The 25,368-nt window shown below is 45.5% G+C and overlaps 1 protein-coding gene across 1 annotated transcript in view; it reads right to left on the bottom strand.

Moving 5' to 3' along the window:
- The window catches only part of LOC125446324 (uncharacterized), a 49,399-nt gene that overhangs the window by 4,427 nt on the left and 19,604 nt on the right, over positions 1 to 25,368 (bottom strand). Inside the window, exons 15-26 of the mRNA XM_048519802.2 lie at positions 24,118 to 24,199; positions 22,680 to 22,787; positions 17,928 to 18,086; positions 15,421 to 15,525; positions 12,285 to 12,638; positions 9,451 to 9,735; positions 8,090 to 8,209; positions 7,282 to 7,308; positions 5,205 to 5,231; positions 3,564 to 3,584; positions 3,049 to 3,069; positions 1,774 to 1,800 (exon numbers count right to left, since the gene is read on the bottom strand). Of these exons, the coding sequence (XP_048375759.2) occupies positions 1,774 to 1,800; positions 3,049 to 3,069; positions 3,564 to 3,584; positions 5,205 to 5,231; positions 7,282 to 7,308; positions 8,090 to 8,209; positions 9,451 to 9,735; positions 12,285 to 12,638; positions 15,421 to 15,525; positions 17,928 to 18,086; positions 22,680 to 22,787; positions 24,118 to 24,199 (1,336 nt within the window). The remainder of the gene's footprint in view (positions 1 to 1,773; positions 1,801 to 3,048; positions 3,070 to 3,563; positions 3,585 to 5,204; positions 5,232 to 7,281; positions 7,309 to 8,089; positions 8,210 to 9,450; positions 9,736 to 12,284; positions 12,639 to 15,420; positions 15,526 to 17,927; positions 18,087 to 22,679; positions 22,788 to 24,117; positions 24,200 to 25,368) is intronic.

Here is a 25,368-nt window from a genome sequence, read left to right as displayed (position 1 = left end):
TTTTTCAGGATAGTCATCATGGCTTAATTCAAGGGAGATCTTGTCTCACAAATTTGAATTTTTTGAGGAGGTGGCAATGATAATTGAGGGGGGTGGGCAGTGGATGTTGTCTACATGCACTTTACCAAAGCATTTTACAAGGTCTTCATGATAGGCTGGACCAGAAGATTAAGGCACATGGGATCTAGGGTGAGTTGGTAAGTCGGATACAAAATTGGCTTTGATCTTGGAAGACAGAGAGTAGTTGTGGGGGGGGGGGGGGTATTTTACTGATTGGAGAACAGTGATCAGTAGTGTTCCACAAGGATCAGTGCTGGGACCTCAGTTGTTTGTAGTATATATAAATTATTTGGATGAAAATGTAGGTGGTCTGATTAGTACATTTGCAGATAACGTGAAAATTGGTGGGAGTTCTGGAGAAAATGGTCAATGAATAGAGTTACCATTTGGAAAGTTGAGTGGAGAAATCGCAGATGGATTTTAATCTGGACAAGTGTGAGGTGTTGCACTGAGAGGTCAATTGTAACAGGAAGGTATAAAGTAAATGGCAGGACTCAGAGGATCATTGATTAAAGACGGATCCTGGTGTGGAAGTCCAAAGCTCCCTGAAAGTCGTAACACAAATGGATAAGATAATAAAGGAGGCATACAGCATGCTTGTCTTCATCAGCTGGTGCACTGAGTATAAAAGTTGGCAAGTCATGGTGCAGCTGTTCATTTTAGGTCACATTTGGAGTACTGTGTGTAGTTCTGATCACTACACTATTGGGAGGGTGTGGAGGCATTGGAGAGAATGCAAAAGAGGTTTACTAGGTCATTGCCTGGATTGGAGCACATTAGCTATAAGGAGAGATTGGACAAACTTGGATTGTTTCCAAGGAGCTTCAGAGATGACAGGCAAACTGATAGAAGTTATAAAATTTTGTGGGGCATGGATAGTCCCAAGGTGGAAATGTCAAATACAAGGGGCATCGATTTAAGGTGAAAGGGCAAACATTTAAAGGAGATGTGTAAAGCAAGTTTTTTTGTTTACGTAGAGGGTGGTAAGTGCCTGGAATGCTGTGTCAGGGGACATCCTAAAGGCAGAGATGATAGAAATGTTTAAGAGGCATTTAGACAGACACACAAACAGGCAAGAAATAGACGAGCTATGGACCACATACAGGCAGATGGGACTAGCTTAGAATACCATCATGGACGGAACAGACACGGTGGGACGAAGGACCTGTTCCTGGGCTGTACTGTTGTATGCTCCAACATTAAGTGCACAATGTTCTGGAAACATAGAAACAGTTACAATCTTTCCACAAAAATCGAGGAAGGATTTTAATTTTCCCACAGCAGAGATGTCACTGATGGGAAACAGTTGAGGTCTTCTCAAGGGGCGGGCTTTGTTGGGTCAATGGGCTTTTCTGATCTGTACCTTTTAGCTGTCAGGGTGAGGTGTGATGACCTCCTGTCCAGGTTCATGTACGAGGGTCAGTAACACATCAAAGGCATGCAGCCTGACTAATAATCCACAGCTCCACTCCATCCCATCAATCAACACTATCACTGAATCTTTACAGTGTAGACAGATGTCATTCAGCCCATTGATGCTGGCATCTGTCAAATCTCCAATTGTTGATAGGACAGTGGGGCAAGCCAACAGGCTATCTAGCCTTTTTGTGAAAGGTGAGGGAGTCAGGTTCAGATGGGAGCAAACTGTGGAGGTCTGAGATCGAGAAACACCGAGAATTTGACCAGTGCTGCATCAGCCCATTGAGACCTTACCTGTTTGACACAGCCTCTTCTCCAGGTCTGTAATGAAGCAAAGATATCTTCGTTAATAAAACATTACCTCCCTGTGGCATGATCAACGCTCTACTCAATCAGAACAAGACCACCAATCCCACCACAAACTCATCCAGTCAGAAAAGTCAAGTCCACTTATTCACCCTCCCAACGCTGTCCAACTTTGTCCAGCCTCAGTTCATCCATCACTGAAACTCTCATCCATTCCTATGTTACTTCAAGGCCACACTATTCCAATAACATCCCACCACATTCCTCAGTAAACAGACAACAACAGAAACAGTGTGACAGGAAGCGAGCGAGAGTGCCAGAGACACACAGTGATAGATCGAGTGAGAGGCAGACAAGAGGAGGCAGTGGGAGAGAGGTAGAATAAAGGGAGAAACACACTAGGTCACAAACCTACGCCTCAGGACAGGGAGCAGGCCACTCAGCCCCTCGAGTCTGCTCTGCACATTCAATGGCTGATTTGATTCATCCACATTTCCTCCTACCCTTTCTGATAGCCTTTCACCCCTTTCTCAGCAAGTATCTAGCAACATCTGCATTAATAATATTCAAAGTCAGAAGTCTCACAACAGCAGTTTATAGCCCAACAGGTTTATTTGAAGCCACAAGATTTTGGTGCGATGTTTCTTTGTCAAGTGAAGTCCTGATGAAGCAGCAGCATTCTAGAAGCTAGTATTTTCAAATAAACCTGTTAGACAGTAACCTGATGTCCTGTGACTTCTGACTTTGTTCATTCCAGATCATCACTGGCACCTCCACATCATGGCATTTATAGTATGCAAACACTCTGCTTCCACCACCTTCTGAGGAAGACAATCATGATCAGGGCAAGCTCGAAGGGCGGAGTGGCCTACTCCTACTTCCTTTGTTTCTAAATAAATGCTACAGGTCTACTGGACAGATATAGGCCATTCACTCCAGGAGGTCAATCTCAATGATTTCCTCCAGCATTAGAAACATCTTTTCCATGTGCATTGTATGAATGCTCCTTTCAAAGTTTTAATAACTTCAATCTGGAAGTCCCGTCCTCAGTATTTCTGTTCAGCCTCGGTTATTGGGTTTATCCTCTCAGCTTTTATTTTCCAATTCCATGTCCAACTCAAGAAAGACAGAGACAAAAGAAAGAGAACACCAATATGTATTTAAATTGCAGCTTAAGGTGGAGGAACGTGCCCGGCTTCAGCCACAGTGAGAATCAGAATGAGAGAGAGAAGCATCCCTCACATTGGATTGAGAGTAACTTACCTAAGTTAGCAGTCGCACTCTCTGTGAGAAAACAAAGCAAACAAAAAAACAACTTAGTGATAGTAGCGAAACAGTATTCATGCTTGGAATTATAAACTGACAGAAACTGGATCAGGACAGGCTTTCAGTGTCCAGGGAGACACACAGATCTTTCATTGTGACTGGCTTTGGATCTAGATCAGATTTCTGCCTGGACCTGGCCTAGGGCATGAATCAGATCTCTGCCAGAACTTCACACAGTATCTGGGTCAGATCCCTGTCTGGACCTCACCTATTATCTGGATCAGAGCTCTGCCTAGGCCTGGGGCAGGGGGAAGCAGGATGCTTTGTACTCACCAACTAGAGGTAGGCTATTAACCACAAGCCACCATCTACTAAGACAGATTGTTCCCAGGTTTGGGGTCAAAATCTATCAATCTCAATTAAAATGGGAAACCAACAGAACATATTCAACTCAGTGATGTGGATACAAGTTAAATCAACAGTCAACAAAAACACTGAATTAGAAAACTCACCAATATTGTTCTCAAGGTCGTCTGAAAAAGGAAAAAGACACATCAAGGATGAGCTGTGACCATCAGTTCAGAAGTTTGGATATTTACAACTTTATACAGTGCTGCTACCGAGCACCAGGGCTAGAGAGAGGGAAGGGTGTAGTGCCAGTCAAACAGACTGCTATTTCCTCAACGGTGTCAAGCCTCTTGAGTGCTTAGGAGCTGTATTCATCCAAACAGGTCGGGAGTATCTCATCACAGTTCTGACTTATGCATTGTAAGTGAAAAAATATTAAAATTTTTAACAGTCACCTTGACACCTACAAATGGCAGATATCATCTCATTGACCTGACCCCCAGAGAAAGATGGTGCCTGTGAGTGAACCTCAATCGCAGATCTGCAGCAAGCTTATGGCTTTATTTCGGAATAGAGTATCCCGAGTAACTCAGCTCCAGGACATCTGTGCAGGAGTTCCTCAGCCCAACCATCCTTACCTGCTTTGGCAATGACCTTCTTTCAACCATAAGGGCCAGAATGGGGGAGTTCACTGCTGACTGAACAATATTCAGCACCAAACATGTCTCTTTAGTTACTGAACTCAGCTTGTGTTCAAATACAATGGGATCAGGACAATCTCCAGGCTTGGGCTGACAAATAGGAAGAAACATCTGTGCCATACAAATACCAGGCAATGACCAACACCAATGTGAGATAATGTAACCAATGCCACTTGAAACGTTAATGGTGTTATCATCGCTGAATATCCCCACAATCAAATCCTGGGGATACTATTAACTGGATAACAAAAACTGGACTCACCAGATAAGCAGAATGGCAACAAGAGAAGGTCAGACCCTAGGAATACTGCGGTTAGTAACTCATCTCCTGACTCCCAAAGCCTGTCCAAGGGACAAGTCAGGAGTGTGATGGAATACCCCCCCTTCTGTGTATGAGTGCAGCCCCAACAACACTCGAAGCTTGATACCATCCAGGACAAAGCAGCCCGCTTGATTGGCACAACATCCATAAATATCCACTCTCTCCACCACTGATACTCAGTAGCAGCACTATATACTATTTGCAAGTTGCACTGCAGGAATTCACCAAAGATCCTCAGACAGCACCTTCCATACCCATAACCACTTCCATCTATAAGGGCAGTGGCAGTATGTGGGAACACCACCCCCTGCAAGCTTTCAGCTAAATCATTCACCATCGTGACTTGGAAATATATCACTGTTCTTTCAATATCTCTGCGTCAGAATCCTGGAACTCCCTCCTAGGGGTATTGTGGATCTACCTACGGCACAGGGACTGCAGGGATTAAAAAGGCAGCTGATCACCACCTTCTCAAAAGGTACGGTCAATAGACATGCAGGCTCAGCCAGAGATGCCCATAGCCCATGGGGGCATAAAATAAAACTGACTGCAACAGGCTCACTGGAACACTGTCCCATTGGTTACAGGGGGCTTTCTGGGGCACTCTGTCCCACTGGCTGCAGAGTTCTTCAACAGCAAGCACAGTACCATGGAACCCTCTACGTGGTCCCCTTTATCTTGGGCTGAGCGCTCAGTGACAGTCAAGATTCATTAAGTGCAAACACTTGTGAGATTGAAGGAACACTCAGCCGTAGATGGGAAATGGCTGAACTGATTCTTACTTGATTGATTGCACAGTTCGACATACTCTGCAATTAAAAGAATAAAGATCAATGAGCAACCATTCTCAACAACAATAAAAACTTGTATTTACAGAGAGTCTTTAATATAGTAACACATCCCAAGGTGCTTCACAAGAGTGAACAAAATTAGATAGCTAGCCAAATGAGGAAATACTCGAGCAGCTTTTCAAAAGGGTACACAGAGAGATAAGACTTTGGTCATCTTTTCAATATGCTGGAATGTCAGAGAGGGTTCCAGTAGGTCTTTCAAAGCTCAGGGCCCAGGCATCAGCAGTGGAGATTTTAAAATCTGGATTCGAAGGTTGATAGGGACTGGAATCCAACGTTTGTCAGTGAGCACAGGAGTTAACTATTGGCAAATGATCATTAACTAACAATGAGGCTTGGCAGTCCAGCTCAGAAACATGATAGAGGATTAGAATCCAAAGGGATTGGAGGCCCAGTGAGATTAGAATCTCTCATGGCACAATGATAGAGTGCCTACCTCTGATCCAGAAGTCTTGGGTTCAAATCCCAACTGCACCAGAGGTTGGACACCCAGTGAGTACGATCCTAGCCTTTGAGTCAGCAGCTGAGATCGAATCCTGCTCCAGGACTGATGATCGCAGAAGAGGCATTCATAAGATGGGTAACTATCAACCTGTAAATCCTTACAGCAGATGCTGAGACTGGGAGAGTCTCTTGATTGGCCAAATTCCATGCAGAGAGATCCCCTTCACTCTATAAGCTCTTAAACATGTTGCCAGGGAAAAAAAACAAGCTAATGGGAAGACACCAGGGCAGGTCGTTTGTCTGTCTCTCAAACCAGTAGGTGAGAGGAGAATCCTAGCGGGATAGAAATCATGTCTCAGCCACACAAAGCCCTCATCTGATCTTATGCATAATACTGTGCTCAATTCTGGGCGCCACACCTTAGAAATGTACATTGACCTTACAGGCAGGACAAAGTCAATTTGCCAGAATAATACCAGGATTCCAAGTATTAAACTGTGAGGAGAGATGACACAAGCAATGTTTGCTACTTCCTAGAAATAAGAAGGCAAATAAGGGTTTAGTCAAAATTTTCAAGACATTAAAGAGAACAGTGAATATCTATTTCTGTTGGACCAGGAAGGAGAGGGTAGAAACTGGGGCCTACTTTCTCAGGAATAAAATTTACAAAAGCGTCCATGGGCCAAAGGTAAATGGAGCTCAGGCACATGATCAACTATTGACTGGTGGAACAAGGTTTTCTCCTATTGCTAACTTTATGATTCGTTTTGAAGAGGTAGGTGTCCCTGACCTCTCCTTCAGTGAATTATTAAGGAAATGGCGATGAAATATCTTCAATGACTTCCAGGGTCCCTCAGAGAGCTTCACTGATGGACCATGTCATCGTGGGCCCAGATTCAGGAGTAGGCCAGACTGGCAGGCTGGGTACATATTCCTCTGTACTGAATGTATGAACAAGGAGCAGGAATAGGCCGTTAAGGCCCTTGAGGCTATCCCACCATTTAATCATTATTACTATTAGTAGCTTCACCCAACCAGTTGTCTACATCTGTCTCTTCACAAAAAGAATCTCACCAACATTTCTCCACTATCAACTCTTTTCCCTGTCGCTGACCTAAAATGATTGGATCACATGGGCTCCGCTGTCCCAAACTGCTCCTGCCAAGGGCTGAATTCATAGATTGAGATTCTGGGTTTGGCAATGGCCAAAACTCCCACAGTTCATCCAGTGGCAATTCTAATTCTCACAAACCAAATCCAAGGGCAACAGTTTGAAAAGCCTCAGAAAATACGGAACAAAACAGTTTGACAAAGAAACTGGCATCCACCCAAGGACAGGCCCTCGGTTTAAGGTGCTATTGGGAAGATGGCATCGAGGACATCACGGTATTCCCTCAGGATGCCCTGGAAGTAAGAACCTAGCCTCCCTGCCAATATCTCTACAGAGTGGGATATTAGCCCCTGACCTGCTGAGTCAGGGATATGAGAGTTAATCATTGAATCACTGTCATACAAGTGATACGGAGGGGGAAAGAGGCAAATGCTTAAATGAAACATTACATACCTTTGATTGTTGGGCGTTCGTTTAGCTCTGAAAGAGAACAGAGAGGTTTTTCCATATGCTGCACCATTAGATTTGACACATATACACATACCTTCACGTGCATTCCTCAAGAGGTACACAGTTATGCCATAATCATACACACAATACTTCTTGCATTGTGAAAGCCAAATCCTTTCCCCCCACCTTTAATCAGAAAGCATATTGTAAAATAGTGGGCATACAATTTCCTGTCACTCTCTGGATTCACAGTTCTACCATGTGGAATGCACTCTACCCTACCGCAGACCCTCCCCCTACACCTCCTCATCAGAATCCAAATCTCCAAAGACCCCTTTGAGTATCTGTTCACTATTCTTACAATGCAACTGTTCAACTCAAGCACAACATATGTTTTCTTGCCCCATTTCAAATCTGAAAGTGGCAAGATTTTGTCTCTAAATAGCACCAAGCGACAAAATGGTCCCTTTCCTCAGAATTTTCTCAAAATGGTGCCTGGGCCCAATTCAGCATGGTGCACTGACACAAAGATGGCACTCCATCTCACTGTGGCAACCAGTGCCCAAAATGCCTTGATTCCAAAGCAAAAGCTACCATTTCACAATTACCACATTCCATTCAAATGGCAACATGTGTCTGATGAAGGGTCCAGGCCCGAAACGTCAGTTTTTGTGCTCCTGAGATGCTGCTTGGCCTGGTGTGTTCATCCAGCTCCATACTTTGTTATCAAGTGTCAAACTGTCACCCTGTTTTAAAGTGGCGACCCCTCTCAGAATGGTGCCTTTCTTGGTCAGTGACCAGGACGTCATACCTTTTATATGTTTCTGCTGTTTGTACTGATAGTAACCGGCAGCTGCCAGTAATCCAAAGAGTAAAATGAGAAACAGGATGAAGGCGGTGAAGAAACGTGACATCCTGGGAAAGAATTCATCTGGAAATGGAATCAGAAGAAAGCTCCATTAAAAGTGAAGTTATCAAATGGGCTGCAGCTCTGATCCTTAGCACACCTCACCCCATCCCGCCCCGCCCTACCCAAGCAGGCCTCTTTGTCGCCAACGAAGTCTTCCCATCACCAATCTAACCACCAGCAAGTGGGAAAGTGATTATGAGCACACATCTGTGTCATCTTAACCCCTGGCTGTTGAGGGGTCTGGGCTGTCAGGGAACTATCTGACTAGGCGTTAAGCATGTTGCCAGGATCTAAGGAGGCAGGTGGCAAGTTTAGAAATCAGCTCCCTTACTTCCTGGCCTTGGGATCATTGATGGCGAGTGTGAAAAGAACCTGCTTTCTGCCCTGATGGAGACCAACCATGACTCCTGATTACATTTATGCCACAGCAGGAGTCAATTCATTCCGTCCAGCTGGTGTTAGCCTAATCAACGTCCTGATCTCAAATAAAAGCAAAGTAATGTGAAAAGCTGAAATAGATTCAGAAAGAATGCTGGAGAAATTCAGCAGGTTTGGCTGCATCTGTGGAGAGAGAAACAGCCAGCATTTCAAGTCCACTATAACTCTCCTTCAGAAAAGCAGACGACAAAGTCAGTAAGGAAGGTTGGAAGAAGGTTGAGAGCATGGGACCTCCATGACGACCTCAGAGGGAACTGAATCCTCACTACAGCATCACTCGACATCACACATCCAGCCATCCAGTCAACTGAGAGCTAACCAAGGTATGTTCCCATGTAGCTGCTGCCTTTGTCCTTCTAGTTGGTAATGGTCAAGGATCTGGAAGGTGTCATCTAAGGAGCCTTGGTGATTTAGTGCAGTGCATCTTGTCAATAGTACACTGTTGCTACTGAGTGTCGGTGATGGAGGGAGTAGATATTGTGCTAACCAAGCAGGTTGCTTTGTCCTGGATGATGTCAAGCTTCTTGAGTGTTGTTGGGGCTGGACCCATCCTGACAAGTTGGGAGTATTCCGTCACACTCCTGACTTGTGCCTTGTAGATGGTGGACAGGCTTTGGGGATTTAGGAGGTGAGTTACTCACTGTGAGATTCCTAGGCTCTGACTTAGGAGTACAGTACTTCCTTGGGACTGGACCGGAAACATCTCTGCAGAGGGAGCCCTGATGTCAACAGAGGATTTAATTGGCAGGAAAATGTCCAGGAGTTTCCACAGTGGACTAGAAAACGAGCAATGCCCCTTTCGGCAGTTGAGTGCGCTCACTGACCTGGGATGCGGAGGCAGCTCTGCTGTGATCTCCTCAAGATGGTGCTCTTCACTAAACACCTGAAGGTGTCACTGGAGCCAGCTGTGACCTTGATGCTGCTCGAGACTCTGTATAGGCCATCTGCGTTCTTCGTCGATGTCACTGTTGCCATCTCTGTCATGTTGTTTCCCCCGTTGTCTTCCCAGTGCATCACGGGAAGCGGGTACCAACTAGACGAAGCACATTGCAGCCCGATTCCATCTTTCTGGTATCCGTCCAATCTTATCACAGGGCGCTGGCCGAGACCTACAACAAGAAGAGTCATTGGTCACAAGGAAGGAAAGGCGAGGGGAGACCAACGCCACTGCTTTTCAATTCGACTCTGAGTCTCTCCAAGGCAACGGATTGAGAGGTTAAGCCAGTCCGTTTGCTATGGGAGGCAAGGGAAGAGATTGCTGCTCCTTTGACAATGATGTTTGCATCCTCACTGTCCACTGGAGTAGTACCAGATGATTGGAGGGTAGCAAATGTCATTGCCTTGTTCAAGAAATAGAATAGGGATAATCTTGGGTATTACAGACCGGTCAGTCTTACTTCTGTGGTGGACAAGTTATTGGAGAATATCGAGAGATAGTATTTATGATTATTTGGAAAAGCACAGTTTGATTAGAAATAGTCAGCATGGATTTACGAGGAGCAGGTCATGCCTCAAAAGCCTTATTGAATTCCTTGAGACAAAACACATTGACGAAGGCAGTGCAGTGGATGTGGTGTACATGGATTTTAGCAAAGCATTTGATAAGGTTTCACATGGTAGGCTCATTCAGAAAGAAAGGAGGCATGGGATTCCGGGAAATTTGGCTGCATGGATATAAAACTGGCTGTCCAATAGAAGACAGAGGGTGGTAGTAGATGGAAAGTATTCAGCCTGGAGCTCAGCAACCAGTGGTGTTCTGCAGGGATCTGTTCTGGGGCCTCTGCTCTTTGTGATCTCTATAAATGACTTGAATGAGGAAGAGGAAGGTGGGTTAGTAAGTTTGCCAATGACATGAAGGTTAGTGGAGTTGTGGACAGCGTGGAGGGCTGTTGTAGGTTGCAATGGGACATTGACAGGATGCAGAGCTGTGCAAAGTAGTGACAAAAGTAATTCAACCCAGAAAAGTGTGAAGTGATTCAGTTTGGAAGGTTGAATTTGAATGTAGAATACAGGGTCAATGGCAGGATTCTTGGCAGTGAGGAGGAACAGAGGGATCTTGGGGTCCATGCCCACAGATCCCTCAAAGTTGCTACCCAGGTTGATAAGGTTGTTAAGAAGGCGTGTGGTGTGTTGGCTTTCATTGGCAGGGGAATTGATTTTAAGAACTGCAAGGTTATGCTGCAGCTCTATAAAACACTGGTTAGACCACACTTCAAATACTGTGTTCAGTTCTGGTTGCCTCTGAGAGGAAAGATGTGGAAACTATAGAGAGGGTGCAGAGGAGATTTACCAGGATGTGGCCTGGACTGGAGGGCAGGTCTTATGAGGAAAGGTTGAGGGAGCTAGGGCTTTCTTCATTGGAAGAAAGAAGGAGGAGATGTGACTTCATAGAGATTTACAAGATGATAAAGGAGTTGAGGCACAGTGAATAGTCAGAGACTTTTTCTCACAGTGGAAATAATTATAATGAGGGGACATAATTTTAAGGTGATTGGAGGAAGGTATGGGGAGATCCCAGAGGTAGGTTCTTTACACAGAGAGTGGTGGGCGTGTGGAATGCACTGCCGATAGTGGTAGTGGAGTCAGATACTGAAGAGACATTTAAGTGACTCTTGGATAGGCACATGGAGAATTATAAAATGTAGGGTGTGCAGGGTAGTTTAATCTTATTAGGATAATAGGTTGGCACAACATCGTGGGCCGAAGGACCTGTACTGTACTGTGCTATGTTCTATGAAGTTGATGTCATCCAAAATTCAGCAGTCTGTGACTTCGGCCAAAGACCAGAGTAGATTTAGCATAGCTTTGGCACTCTATCCGAGGCAAGAGCATGCTCCCTTAGGGAAGGAGATTACAACTACACATAATATTCCAGACATGGTCTCCATAAGGCTCCTGATCTCACGCCCTCTCCCTACGAAGGCCAACTTTCTGTTTACCTTTCAAGCTCTTATTTGCAGTGACTGGTGTGCAACAGGCACCAAATAACATTGTGCATGAACCAATTCACAATCCATCACCACTGATCTGATACCTGACCAATCTGTTCTTCCCACCAATGTGTACAACTTCATAGTTAGTCATGTTACCCTGCAGTTCCCATGCTTGTGCCCATTAACTCAGCTTATCGCTGTCACCCTGTGGGTCTTTGTTTCTCACTTATCATTCATTATCCTGCCAGGTTGCTCCACTTTAGCAGTTGGGTAAGTGCAAGCGAAGGGCGGGGTGGGGGGGGGGGAAACGCTGCAAACAGAGGGAAGTTGAAGGGGGTGAACTGAGGGGAGCGGAGGTTGGGCAAGCACAGCGACATTCGGGGGAGAAGAAAGGGGACTGCAGCAGGAAGAAAGGAGAGGGCAGCGGCGGCGCAGGGAAAGGAGAGGGCAGCGGCAGGACCAAGAGCAGGGAGTGGAGGGGGCAAGAAAGGGGTAAGCAGAATAGAAGAGTTGGGTGAGTGGGGGGGATGATTGTGAAGTGTGGTGGAGGAGCAGAGTGAGCTATGAGGGGAGGCAGTTTTGAGAGGAGTAGAGGAGGGAGTGAGGGAATGGAAGATGAGTGGGAGGAGTGCAGGAGGACAGTGAGAAGCGCGTAGAGAGTGAGGGGAGGGGGTGACAGAGTGGAGGTGTCGATCCTGTGGACGGACGTTCCTACAGGGACTTACTGGTAGCCTTCAGCTTCAAGGGTGCCTGCTCGATGAATCCCTTAAACTCGACCATGCAGAGGTAGTCGCCTTCATCCTCCAGCTGGACATCTCGCAGTCTGAGTGAGATGTTCCCCTGGTTGATCTCCTCTTTATAGAACTCTGTCCTGCCGTGGTATGCCGGAGCCGGCTGCTCCTCTTTCCCATTCCCAACGATATAGCTGTGGATGGGTGTGTGCTGCTCCGAGTCGCTGCGAACCCACTGTATCTCCATGCCCACTGAAGGTTTGTCTGGTATCAGCTGGCATTCCAACACTGCCACCCCACCAACCGTAGCAATGACTGGAGCTTCCGGGCCAGTCACTCGGAACACATCTGGAGAGATTTGGGGAGAAGGGAGACGTGGTCAAACCACTCATTCAAAAAAGCCAAAGCAATACAAATGTTGTGTTTTGTTACAGACCAGGCCAGGCTCCCTCTAAATATATAAAGAAGGTAGCCTTGAGCATAATGTTTTCTTATTTTAAAGACAAATGTGGCGTGCCGTGCCGTGTTCCAGGTACCATTTGATTGGTGAAACTAATCAATATTCAAAAAAAAACACAATTTACTCAAACATTTCAGTTAAAATTCAAAGGAAAGAAAGACTTGGAATAACAACTCTGTTGGAAAACTTAGTAGAACAATAAATACAATGACTGTTACCAATTAACTGTTCCAATACAGTGACATCCCATAAACACATCCTTGGTAAAAGACAAAAAAAAAATTGGCTCACATGCAATCCGGCAACCCAGGAAGAGAAAATCCAGTCTCTGGCTATATCGAGAGAGGGGGAAAATAGCTTCCACTTCCTCAAGACCCCAATTGAAATTGCTGCTGGAAACCAAAATCTTAGATCCCTAGCCCAGTGGGTGGGAGCTTGACCACACCAACTCAGGCTGTTTCTGTCATTGTAACTTTTAAAAAGTATTGGAGGCTTCACAACTTGTTTATCTTCTCATAGTTGCTCAGCACCTGCCACACCCCTCCCCTGCCAGTCAGTCTCTCTCTGCAAATGAAGCGAGGACAAAACACACCTCTTACAGCCACAGCATTGTCACAGTTTTTTTTTAAATATAATGTGCATTGACATAGCACCTCTTTTGACCTCAGCATATCCCAATGGTTCTGCCGCTGACAAAGTGGTTTTCCAAGTGCAGTCACTGTTGTAATGTAGGGAAAAACAGTAGCATTCAGTTTGCAATGCACCAGAATCACTGCACTCTGGTTTCTTCCCATTCCCAGAATTGCATCCTTCCATTGTCAGCAGCCGTACCTTCAGCTACTGAGGCCCAAAGCCTGGAAATCCCCTCTCTCCCCGTGGGGAATCTATGATTGATGGAATGATTTTTCTTGTCACATGTACCGAGATACAGTGAAAAGCATTATTTTGCATGCTATACAGGCAGATCTAACCATGCAAAGAGCATCAGGGTAGCAGTGTGTAGCGCAGAATACAATATTACAGCCACAGGGAAGGTTCACAGAGATATCAGAATTAACATTTGAGACGTCCATTGAAAAATGATAAAAGCACTCATCACAGCCCTCTCTCTTTCCTCATTGAAGATGCTCCATAAATTCCCGACCTCTTTGATGAGATTTTAGATTATCTTTCTTGTTGGGGATTGGTTTCAAATTCTGGCTGATAAAGCTCATGGGATAAAGAGAAATAGGAGTAGGAGGAGGTCATTCAGTCCCTCAAACCTCAACTCCACTATCCTGTTCTATCCGTGCATTCTCTAAGAGACCACAAATCTTCTGTCTTGAATATACTTAAGGACTGAGTGTTTCTAACTGCCTGTTGGGAAAATCAAACATTGACAACCCTCAGTGAAGGAATGCCCCATCCTGTGAAGTCCCTTGGAATGTTTCACCACATCATGATCTACCGTTGCTTTCCCTCTTGTCTCTAAGCCCGACAACAGTGGGTTGAAATCCACAGTTCAAAGGAATGTGAGCATTGTTTCAAAATTGCAAGTTCTAATATATAAATACATGGAAGAAGGAGCATTACCTTGCTACTGCCTCAACTCCCAAACCCTCAGACTGAGTCAGACAGAGGCTTAAGAGAAAGGAGACTACCAGCTGGTGTTGCTGAGCCAGGCAGTAGTTCAGGACTGGATCTGCTTTAACCACCAAACAGAGGGCCATTGATGATAGAAAACAGGATCAAAGAATTGACGATTGTGAGGTGTTAATGGCCACCAAGTAACCAGAAGGTGCCTTGAGAGACTGTAGTGTGAAGCCTATTTATGCAAGCACTGAAAGACAAGAGATTTCAACACTAACATCCTACACTCTCAAAACAATCTCCTAGCAGTCTCAGAGGCTTTGCTGGGATTAGAACGCAGGATGGGAGAGACAGCACTGCAGGGTAAGACATGGATATCCAAGGACACCTTTTAAATACAGACACAGCCCCCATAGACGCTCTATGTAAGTACTGACATACTCCCTAGAACCTGCCACCCCCATTTAATATTAACACAGTCCCCAGAGACCACTGTAAACACTGACTCACTTCTGGGGGACACCCTGTAAGTACATGCTCGTGGGAATCCACGGCACACAGCTTATTAAAGCCAGCACAGCTTGAGGACTTTCACATGGAAAACATTTTGCAAACGTGAAACATGACTGAGGAAGTTATCAGGGGACAGTGACATTCTGTAGTTCAGCATATTAGTTGGAAGCTAAGTAAAAGGTAAAATTTCATAGTCCCCGAGGACCACAGATCCACTCTCTCACTAGAGAGGGAGAGAAGGGGAGAGGGGGGCAGAGGGATAAAACCTGAGAATGACTCCACCTTAGGTAAGGGGCAAAGATGAGAAGGCAGGACCTTGATGTTGACCTCAGTTCGTGCTGGAATTGAACCTCTTGTGTTGGCAGAACTGCATCAAACTGTTTAGTCAATGCTGATTTTAGTCTGTTTTTGGCAGTAAACCTCTTAAAACGTGAAAGCCCGTGGTGCAATTCCTCATAAGGCTTGCTGAGAAATTAGAGTCTCTTTTTAAGTTTCTTGTTGTCTACAGTGATCATAAGTGAAGGCAATTGGCTTGTTTGAAGATGAGCTTGTGTGTCAGTATGAAGTGAGGCACTGAGGTAGTCTTACCTGCCAGTGCAGAATGGATCCTCAGGAGGAGAATCAGACACAGGGCCCCATGCTCCATGCTCCCAAACACTTTCAGCGAAGCCCCAAAGCCTGTCCGTGCCAGCCCTGAAAAACAAGAGATTTCATCAAGATTCAACATTAAACTCCTTCACAGACTCATGTGTTCTAAACTTTCTCACCAGTCTACCATGCAGAACCTTGTCAAGCACCTTACCAAAGTCCATAGAGACAATATCCACCAGTCTACCTTCATCAAAGAATTAAAAGTCAAATTGCCACAGTCCCCCACAAAAGAAAGGAATCTTCTAAAGGGGAAAAAAATGAGGTAGTGTGGTTCAGGGAAGAAATTCCTGAGCTGAGGACCTAGGCAGCTGAAGACCCAGCCGAGAATTTGCACGGGATACTTGCTGTTCTTAGCTGAAGTTGAGCTTATATCAGACAGGCAGTTCTAAAATGACAACACCTTCTGGTCGCAAACCATTTTAGCTCCCGCTCCCACTCCTTGGGTGATGTGTCCATCCTGGGCCACCTGCAGTGTCACCGTGACACCGCCTACACAGTGGAGCAGCTCATATTCCGCCTCAGGGGCCTACAGTCCGATAGCCTAAACATGGAATTCACCAGCTTAAAATCTCCCCAGCCCTGGCCTCATCCCACGTTCAATCCTCCCTCTCAACCCCACCTCCTTGACCTGATACAACCTAACCATCATCTCTCCCACCTATTCACCTCACCGACCAATCCCCACCACTGTCTACCTGCACTCACATATCACCCTCCCACCTACCTTCCCCAGCCCCACCCCTCCTCTCTATTTATTTCCCAGTTTTCCTTCCCCCTCCCCATTTCTCAAGAAGGGCCCTGACCTGAAATGTTAACTTTGCTGCTCCTCTGATGCTGCCTGACCTGTAGCGTTCCTCCAGTTCTACACTGTTATCTCTGACTCCAGCATCTGCAGTTCTTACTATCCGAGTATAAAACACCAGTTAGACACAGCACTGTCTACAGTTCCAGACACCACAAAAAGGGAAGATGTGATAACAGTAGAAAAGGGATAGAGGAGATTTATGAGCACATTGCCTAAATTGAAGAATTTTCACAATGAGGAAGTGTGGGCCTGTTGGAGCCATTTACTTTGGGACAAAGGAGTCTGGGGGCAGATTTGGTTGCTGTGTATAATAATGAGGAGTTTAAATTGAGTGGATTTGAAAAACATCACCCCATGAGTGAGGATCCATAACTGGGGGCACAGATTTAGGATGAGAGACAGGAGAATTTGGGAGGGGGGTTGGCAGGATTTAAGGGAAGACATTTGCATCCAGAATGTAATTTGTATCCACAATTCCAGTTGTACTGGAACTCACTGGTGGAGGCAGAAACCTTCATCACACTCAAAAATATTCAGACACCCACTTGTATTGCAGTGGCGCACAGTCAAAGGCCAGGAAGGCACAATAGTATAGATGCCTCCTTATCCACAAGTATTGGCATGATAGGCTGAATGGTCTTCCCCCGAGACTGTAAACTTAACTGATTAAAATCAGGAATATTCTGCAGGCACAGCACAGTGGATCGGCAATTAGCACTGCAGCCTCACAGCGCAAGAGACCCGGGTTCGATTCCAACCTCAGGTGACTGTGTGGAGTTTGCATGTTCTCCATGTGCCTGTGTGGGCACCCTCTGGGTGTTCTGGTTTCCTCCCAGAATCCAAAGATGAGCAGGCTGCAGTAAATTGCGTGTAGGTAATGTGGGTTTTTGGGTTGGTCTGGCTGGATGCTCTGAGGGTCAGTGTAGACTTGTCAGGCTGAAGGGACCTGTTTCCACACTATATAGGGATTCTATTCAGGCCAGAATTGTAGATATCTCGATAGATTGTGGGGTTGGCAGAGAGGGGCAGGAAACGATTTGAAAAGGGAGCGGATTCTAAAATAACGTAGGTTAATGGCCTCAAGAGGAAAGTGACTTTTTGCAAGTGAGGAGCAACAGAATAATGAATGCGCTGAAGAGAGCGAATTCCACTGGCTTGGGTCCAGATGCGCTGCTGTTTTTGAACCTCGTTCGCTGCCCACTCACGCCCAGAGGGGGCAACGTGACAGACTTTTTGGCCAACGTCGTCGGCTAATATTCATCGCTGAGGTCCAACATCACCGAAGACGGGTGATCTTGTATTTATTGGGAGATATATGTCTGCTGTTTTACATTATAGCGAGCTACACGCCAACACTTCATGGATTGTAAAGCGCTTTGGGAAATTTGCCGGCGTTGGAGAAATGCAAGTCCTTTTTTTGTGTTTCCCGTTTTGGAATTAGGACCAGGGAATTGAGAATCTCAGGCCTTTTTAATCAACTAGTCTGAAAGCTGTTTTGGCTTTCGGGGCAAGGTTGAGTTAAATATAGACGGAGTGATGTAGCCCGATAGCTTCTGGACTGGGTGGGGCGACAAAGGCGCCTGTGTCGAAGACGGTCTTGAGCCCTCGTAACCCCTTGTTAATGTTACAACTTACTCACCAGCTGCTGCATCAATTGCCTTCCTTTCTCTCTTACTTGCAACAGATTTCTTTACTTTTGAGCAGAAAATCGACGGGCCAAGGCGAGGGCCAGCGAAATATTCAGTAGTTCCACTTTTAAACATCCGCTGGGAGGCGGAACCTAAACTCAAGAGATCAGAGGTTCAAATCCCTCACCTCGCCCCGCCTCTGAATTTGCGCCCTCCCCCACCCACTCAGAGAAATTATTCTCAACACGCCTGTTCGATACAAAATTTCGCTACTGTATAAAGTCATCGTAGTTCTACCACACCTCGGAGCTGCTTTCTTCTCAGAGAGACGACTATTGAGAGCTTTAGCTAACGGTCACCGAGGCTCAGGTGGCGGAAAAGTTCACAGGAAAATCCTTCGTGCTGTTGTGGGAAATGAACCAACGCTGTTAGCGTCATTCTGCGCGACAAACCAACCACTAACATTATCTACTCCAGTACAACCTCACAGTCAACTCAAGGGGGCCGTTCAGCCCATTGCGTGGGTTTTAATTTCAAATATGTACTTTATTCACATATATACACAAGAGATAACAAGGTGGAGAGCTGGATGAACACAGCAGGCCAAGCAGCATCAGAGGAGCAGAAAAGCTGACGTTTAGAGTCTAGAACCTTCTTCAGAAAATGAAGACCTTTACCTTTTTGAAGAAGCATCTGGACCCTTTAAGCGTCAGCCTTCCTGCTCCTCTCATGCTGCTTGGCCTGCCGTGTTCATCCAGCTCTACACCTTGTTATCTCAATTCTCCAGCATCTGCAGTTCCGACTATGTCTTTCACACAGTTCAGTCCTTAGCATATCAGGAAAACAAATAAGAGTTTGACTGTAACCAAACAAATCCAAGGCATCTCTTACTTGAACCAGACTATATTTATATACCCGCCTACAGCCGCCTCGGCCTCCACCCTTACTTCTCTAACCGTGAGCCTAACCATCCCTCCACTGACCCCTTCACCCACCTCCAACACAAGTCCTCCTCCTGGACACCACCCCAAGGCCACCTACCCTCCCTCGACCTCTTCATCTCCAACTGCCGTTGGGACATCTATCGCCTCAACCTCTCCACCCCTCTCACCCACTCCAACCTCTCCCCTACAGAATGTGCAGCCCTCCGCTCCAACCCCAACCTCACCATCAAACCCACAGACGAGGGAGGCGCAGTAGTAGTATGGCACACTGACCTCTACATCACCAACTCTCCGACACCTCCTCCTACCGCTCCCTGGATCATGACCCCACCCCCAAGCACCAAACCACCCTCTCCCAAACCATCCACAACCTCATCACCTCGGGTGACCTCCCACCCACAGCCTCCAAACTCATTGTTCCCCAACCCCGCACGGCCCCCCCTTCCTGAAAAAATTCCATTCCATATTCCCAATTACTTCGCCTCCACCGCATCTGCTCCCAGGATGAGGCATTCCACTCCCTACATCTCAGATGTAATTGTTTTTCAAGGACCGCAACTTCCCCCCGGAGTAGTCGAGAACGCCCTCGACAGCATCTCCTGCATTTCCCACAACGCATCACTCACACCCCGTCCTCACAATAACAACCAAAAGAGAATCCCCCTTGTCCTCACATACCACCCCACCAACCTCCGGATACAATGCATCTTCCTCCAACACTTCCGCCATCTACAGTCCGACCCCACCACCAAAGACATTTTTCCATCCCCACTCTTGTCTGCCTTCGGAGGGACCACTCTTTCAGTGACTCCCTTATCCGCTCCACACTCACCTCCAATCCCACCACACCCGGCACTTTCCCCTGCAACTGCAGGAAGTGCTACACTTGCCCCCACACCTCCTCCCTCAGCCCCATCCCAGGAGATGAAAAGACTTTCTATGTCAAGCAGATGTTCACCTGCACATCTGTCAGTTTGGTAGACTGCATTTGCGGTACCTGTTGTGGCTTCTACTACATCGGGGAAGCCAATCGGAGGCTTGGGGTCCACTTTGCAGAACACCTCCACTCAGTTCGCAGTAAACAACTGCATCTCCCAGTCATGAACCATTTCAACTCCCCCTCCCACTCTTCCGATGACATGTGCATCCTGGGCCTCCTGCAGTGCCACAACGATGCCACCTGAAGGCTGCAGGAACAGCAACTCATATTCCGCTTGGGAACCCTGCAGCCTAATGCTATCAAAGTGGATTTCACAAGCTTCAAAATCTCCCCTCCCCACACTGCATCCCAAAACCAGCCCACCTCGTCCCCGCCTCCCTAACCTGTTCTTCCTCTCACCTATCCCCACCTCCTACCTCAAGCCACAGCCCCATTTCCTACCTACTAACCCCATTCTGCCCCCTTGACCTGTCCGTCCTCCCTGTACTGACCTATCCCCTCCCTACCTACACTCACCTGCACTGGCTCCATTCCCACCTCTTTAAGTTGTCTGTCTCCTCTCCACCTAGCTTCTCCTCTATCCATCTTCAATCCACCTCCCCCTGTCTCCCTATTGATTTCAGAACCCTCTCCCCCTCTCCCTTTTCTGATGAAGTATCTAGGCTTTTGTGCTCCTAAGATGCTGCTTGGCCTGCTGTGTTCATCCAGCTCCACCTTTTGTTATCTGGGATTCTCCAGCATCAGCAGTTCCCATTATCTCTGATATATTTACATGAATGTGAGGCACTGGCAGTGTCCAATAACTGAATGGACCCATATTTACCTTTAGCAGGAAGACCTTAGATAGTAATCTTTCACCAGTGCACCTTGGTGGCAGCTGCCCCAAGGTTTAGTGAATCCCTCAGCACATACTCCTTGACAGTGGAATGTGCGCATCTGTAGCACTCAGTCGAGGTCAATTCCTTGTTCCAGAAGACCAATAATTTTCAGGCAGAGAATCTTCCACCGAGCCTCTTTGCAAGTGTGATCTAATCATTGTAGAATCCCTACAGTGTGGAAACAGGCTCTTTGGCCCAACAAGTCCAGATCAACCTCCAAACAGCATCCCACCCAGACCTATCCCTCTACGTTTTCCCTGTAACCCTGCATTTCCCATGGCTAACACACCTAATCTACACATCACTGAACACTATGGACAATTTAGCATAGCCAATCCACCTAGTCTGTATATCTTTGGACTGTGGGAGGAAACCGGAGCACCCCGTGGAAGCCCACGCAGACATGGGGAGAACATACAAACTCCACAGAGTTAGTCACCCAAGGGTGGAATCAAACTTTCCACCTCTGTAACAGTGCCCGGATTCTGGCCCGTCCTAGCTCATCTATTTCTGAAACCCTCATTCATCCTTTTGTTTCCTCTAAATTCATCTATTCCAACTCCAAAGTGGAGATCTTGAGAAAAATAAGTTTGCTCACTGGCACATTAAGTATCAGTAGCTTTTTAAATGTGTAGCCTGTATCTTGCATTTTACAGCCTAAGAACTAAAGTGAGATCATGTGAGATAGTGAGCCCAAAGCATGGTAAACAAGCTGTATTGCAGAATAGCCGATTAGAAAAAATAGAGAGTCTGGTCACTGCAGTCTATCTCAAAGCAGTATGATACAGTGGTGGTACCCCTACCTCTGAGATAAGAGGCCCAGGTTCAAGTCCCACCTACCCTGGGTGTGTGCCATAAGATGCTTCAACAAATTGATTAGAAATATCTGTAAACACAGGGGTCATCATGTATTTTTCAAATGGAGTGTAAGTTTTAAGCAGTGTGTGTTTGAGGGGGTGGAACAGTGAGATTCTTTTCACCATTTTTAAAACCTATTTTCTTCGCCATCCAGTATTTATATCTTCCTTTGGTGCAATGGAGGAGCAGTATTCATGAGAAACTTGTAAACTGTTCTGCTGTAATGAACACTTCTTGCAGTTAAGATTTGGCAAGGCAGCTCCGTCAAGTGGAATGTATAGACTGTGGTATGGGATTAGCCCTGGACCCACCACGTGTCTTAGATGAACGTATCTGCAGAATGCAGGAAGTTTCATGGGTTCCACACCTGGGTTTCAGACATCGAGAGGTGGCTGAAGTCATTGTTATGCATCTACAAGGTGCAGGATGGCATAGTTAACATTTTTAGGGAAGTGGTTGCACAACAAAACAGTGGCATGCAGGCAGCTTGGGAATGAGTGGCTGCTGGGCATTTCAAGAGAACTGGTCAAGTAACGCCAGAGATTCCAGCTACCATGTCGCTCACAGATTAGGTTTTCGCTGTGGGTAGCGTGGGCGATAATTCCTCAGGAGAATGTAGTCAGAGTCAACTCAGTAACACCACTGGTGGTTCAGCTGCACCTTCTCCACTGTGGGGAAAGAAGTGTGGAAAAGCAGAACTGATAGGGAATTCTTCACTTAGGGGAACAAGTAGTAAGTGTGAGTCCACAATGGTATGTTGCCCCTGTGGTGCCAGGGTCAAGGAGGTTATTGAATACATTCCTCAAGGAGAAAGTGAACAGCCACAGGATATGCTCAATTTCTTAGTAAGGACAGGGGATGGACTCATGTAAGCAGATTTGAAAGAACTAGGAGAGGATTTAAGAAGGTGTACCACCAAAGCATTAGCCCATCTCCCTCCATCCCAAAGTTCCACACACTCATTAGCATAGAAAAGTAACATTGAGTCATTGTATCATGGTTGATCAAATCTTAGCAGCAATAAGTGTTTGTTAGAACAGTTTACAAATTTACAAGGAGGATGTAGGAGGGACAGTATCAGATTTCTGAGACACTGTGGCCTATTCTGAGGCAGTTGAGGCTGATACGAGATGGACAAGTTACATCTTGGCAGGACTTTCATCTTCACAGAGAGTGCTGTTGGGGAGGGTTTAGTCGAGATTGACAGGGAAAGGAAACCCAAAAGGGAGCTCAGATTGGATGGAAGTAAAACTGGTAAAGGGAAGTAGAATAGCAGTTAGCAAGAAACTGAAGATGAATCAATGGCAAACATCAAGTAGGGTCAAAATGAAGAATAATATTAGAAAGAGATAATAGGAACTGCAGATTCCGGAGAATCCAAGACAACAAAGTGTAGAGCTGGATGAACACAGCAGCCCAAGCAGCATCCTAGGAGCGGAAAAGCTGATGTTTCGGGCCTAGATCCTTCATCAGAAATAAGAAATAATATTAGAAAGGCTGGATAATCACTCTGAATCTGAATGCTGATGTCTTTTGCAAATAGGATGTTGTTTTGAATGTACAAGTTGAGATACTGAGGCACAGCTATAAGGTGATTTGATGTCCAGTTCCCAGTCTCAAAGATATTCTATATTTAGGAGGAACAGACAAAATGGTAACAGGGGGTAGAGCCTCCTATGAAAGAATGACTTCGGTACTTAAGAAACAGACAATCTGAGATCAAAGGTCAAGATGTAAAATCCATTTGGGTGTAGCTGAGAAACAGCAAGAGGAAGGAAATATTGGTGGGAGTTGTTTATAGAACATCAAATTGTACTACTAATATTAGGCAAGTTATAAATCAGGAAATTAGAAGTATGTAATATGGATAACAATGGGTGGCCACAATTTGAGTACAAACTGAGTTAACTCAGTTGTATAATGAGAAAGGGTTGATTTATAACCTTGCTGTAAATGAAAGGTGCAGGTAAAATAACCATAAAATTTTACAAGAGGTTTGAATGTGAGATATTTCATATTGAAGCCAGCGTTGTAAAACTGAGCAATATAAAATATGAGGTCACAGGGGACAAGTTGGGTGTAGCAGATTGGGGAAAAGACACAAAGATTTGATTCTAGTCAGCAATGGCTAGCAATTTTTTAAAAGAATATTGCAAGACCTACAACAGATACACAATTTCTCAGGCACAAATACCCAAAGGGATAGGTTAATCAACCACAAGAGATAACAGTTGTTCAGAGATATTTTTCCAAATTAACCTGTTTAACACACGTCTGAGGTAAGTGAAACTTGAACCCCAGTCTCCTGGTCAGAGAAAGGATACTGCACCACAACAGCCCTTACAAAAGTGGTCAGAAATAGTGATAAATCTGATACCTGGAAACAGTTTAGGACCTAGCAAAGGAGGGCCAATAAACTAATAATGAAATTGAAAAGAGAATATGAGTGCAACCTAGTGAGGAATGTCAACGTGAAGTGTAAAAACTTCACTCAATATGTCAAAGGGAAAAGATTAGCAAGGACAGATGTGGGCCTCAAAGAGTTGTGAGACAGGGTAACTGTACAGCAGAGAAACCAAACGCTTTAAAGCAAAATATGCAAATGACGGAAAGTTGACGTAAAAATATAAAAGGCTGGAGAAGCTGAACAAGTCCAGGAACGTCTGTGGAAAGACAGAAAAACAGATTTAACATTAATACTGATATAACAATTATACTGAAAATAATTAGCTTGCATCCTACTTCACATAAAAATATGGGAAATCTTGAAATATTAAGTGATCAAGTGCGTAACTGAGAAGCAAAAAGAAATTTAATATTAAAGAGGTTGGACTTGGGCAGCATGTTGGCTCAGTGGTTAGTACTGCTGCCTCACACTGCCAGGGACCCACACTGCTTCCAATTCCAGCCTTTGGTGACTGCTGGAGCATGCACATTCTCTGCATGAGTTTCTGCCAGGTACTCTGGTCTCCTTTCATGCTACAGAGATGGAGGCTTGTTGGATTGACCTTGCTAAATTATCCATCGTGTTCAATGATGTGCAGTCTAGGTGGATTAGCCTTGGGAAATGTGGAGTTATGCGGATGGGGCGGGGCCTGGTTCGGGTGCTCTAAAAAGTGTTGGTGCAGACTCAATGGGCCAAATGGCCTTTTTCCACGCTGTAGGGAATCTATGACTTTAAATGATAGCTGGATTGAAGGCTGATAAATCTTCTCAACAAGATGATCTTTTTCTTAGGATGTTGAAGGAAGAGGGAAGAGAGAGATAGTGGGGTACATTAGTAGTTATCTTTCAGAGCTCTATAGATCCTGGAGAGGTTCTTGGTAACTGGAATGATGCAAATTTAACTGCACAATTTAAGAAGAGAGTGAGTGAAGAACTAGAGACTCGTTAGTTTTACATTGAGACTAGGAAAATGTTAGAACCTAATTTTAGTGTATATTGATATTTATAAATGAATGCCAAAATTGTGCAGTCAATGTGGATTTATGAAAAGAAAATCATATTTAGCAAACTTGTTGGCATTTTGTGAGGATGTTACTGATGTGATTTTTGCTTCCAGCAGAGTATTTTACCTGATGTGGCAACATTTGTTATCTCTCGTAAGAAACTAGGCACAAATTGTGCAGAGATGGCAATGGAAGAGCAATAAGAAACATGGGTGGCACAGTGGCTCAGTGGTTAGCACTGATGCCTCGCAGTGCCAAGGACCCAGGTTTGATTCCACCCTCAGGCGACTGTCTGTGTGGAGTGTGCACAGTCTCCCCGTGTCTGTGCGTGTTTCCTCCGGATGCTCTAGTTTCCGTCCACAGTCTAAAGCTCCACAGATTAG

The sequence above is a fragment of the Stegostoma tigrinum genome, chromosome 34 (assembly GCF_030684315.1).
Source record: "Stegostoma tigrinum isolate sSteTig4 chromosome 34, sSteTig4.hap1, whole genome shotgun sequence".
Taxonomy (NCBI): Eukaryota; Metazoa; Chordata; class Chondrichthyes; order Orectolobiformes; family Stegostomatidae; genus Stegostoma; species Stegostoma tigrinum.
The sequence above is the reverse complement of the archived record's forward strand: the minus strand, read 5'-3'. Positions and strand labels throughout refer to the sequence as shown.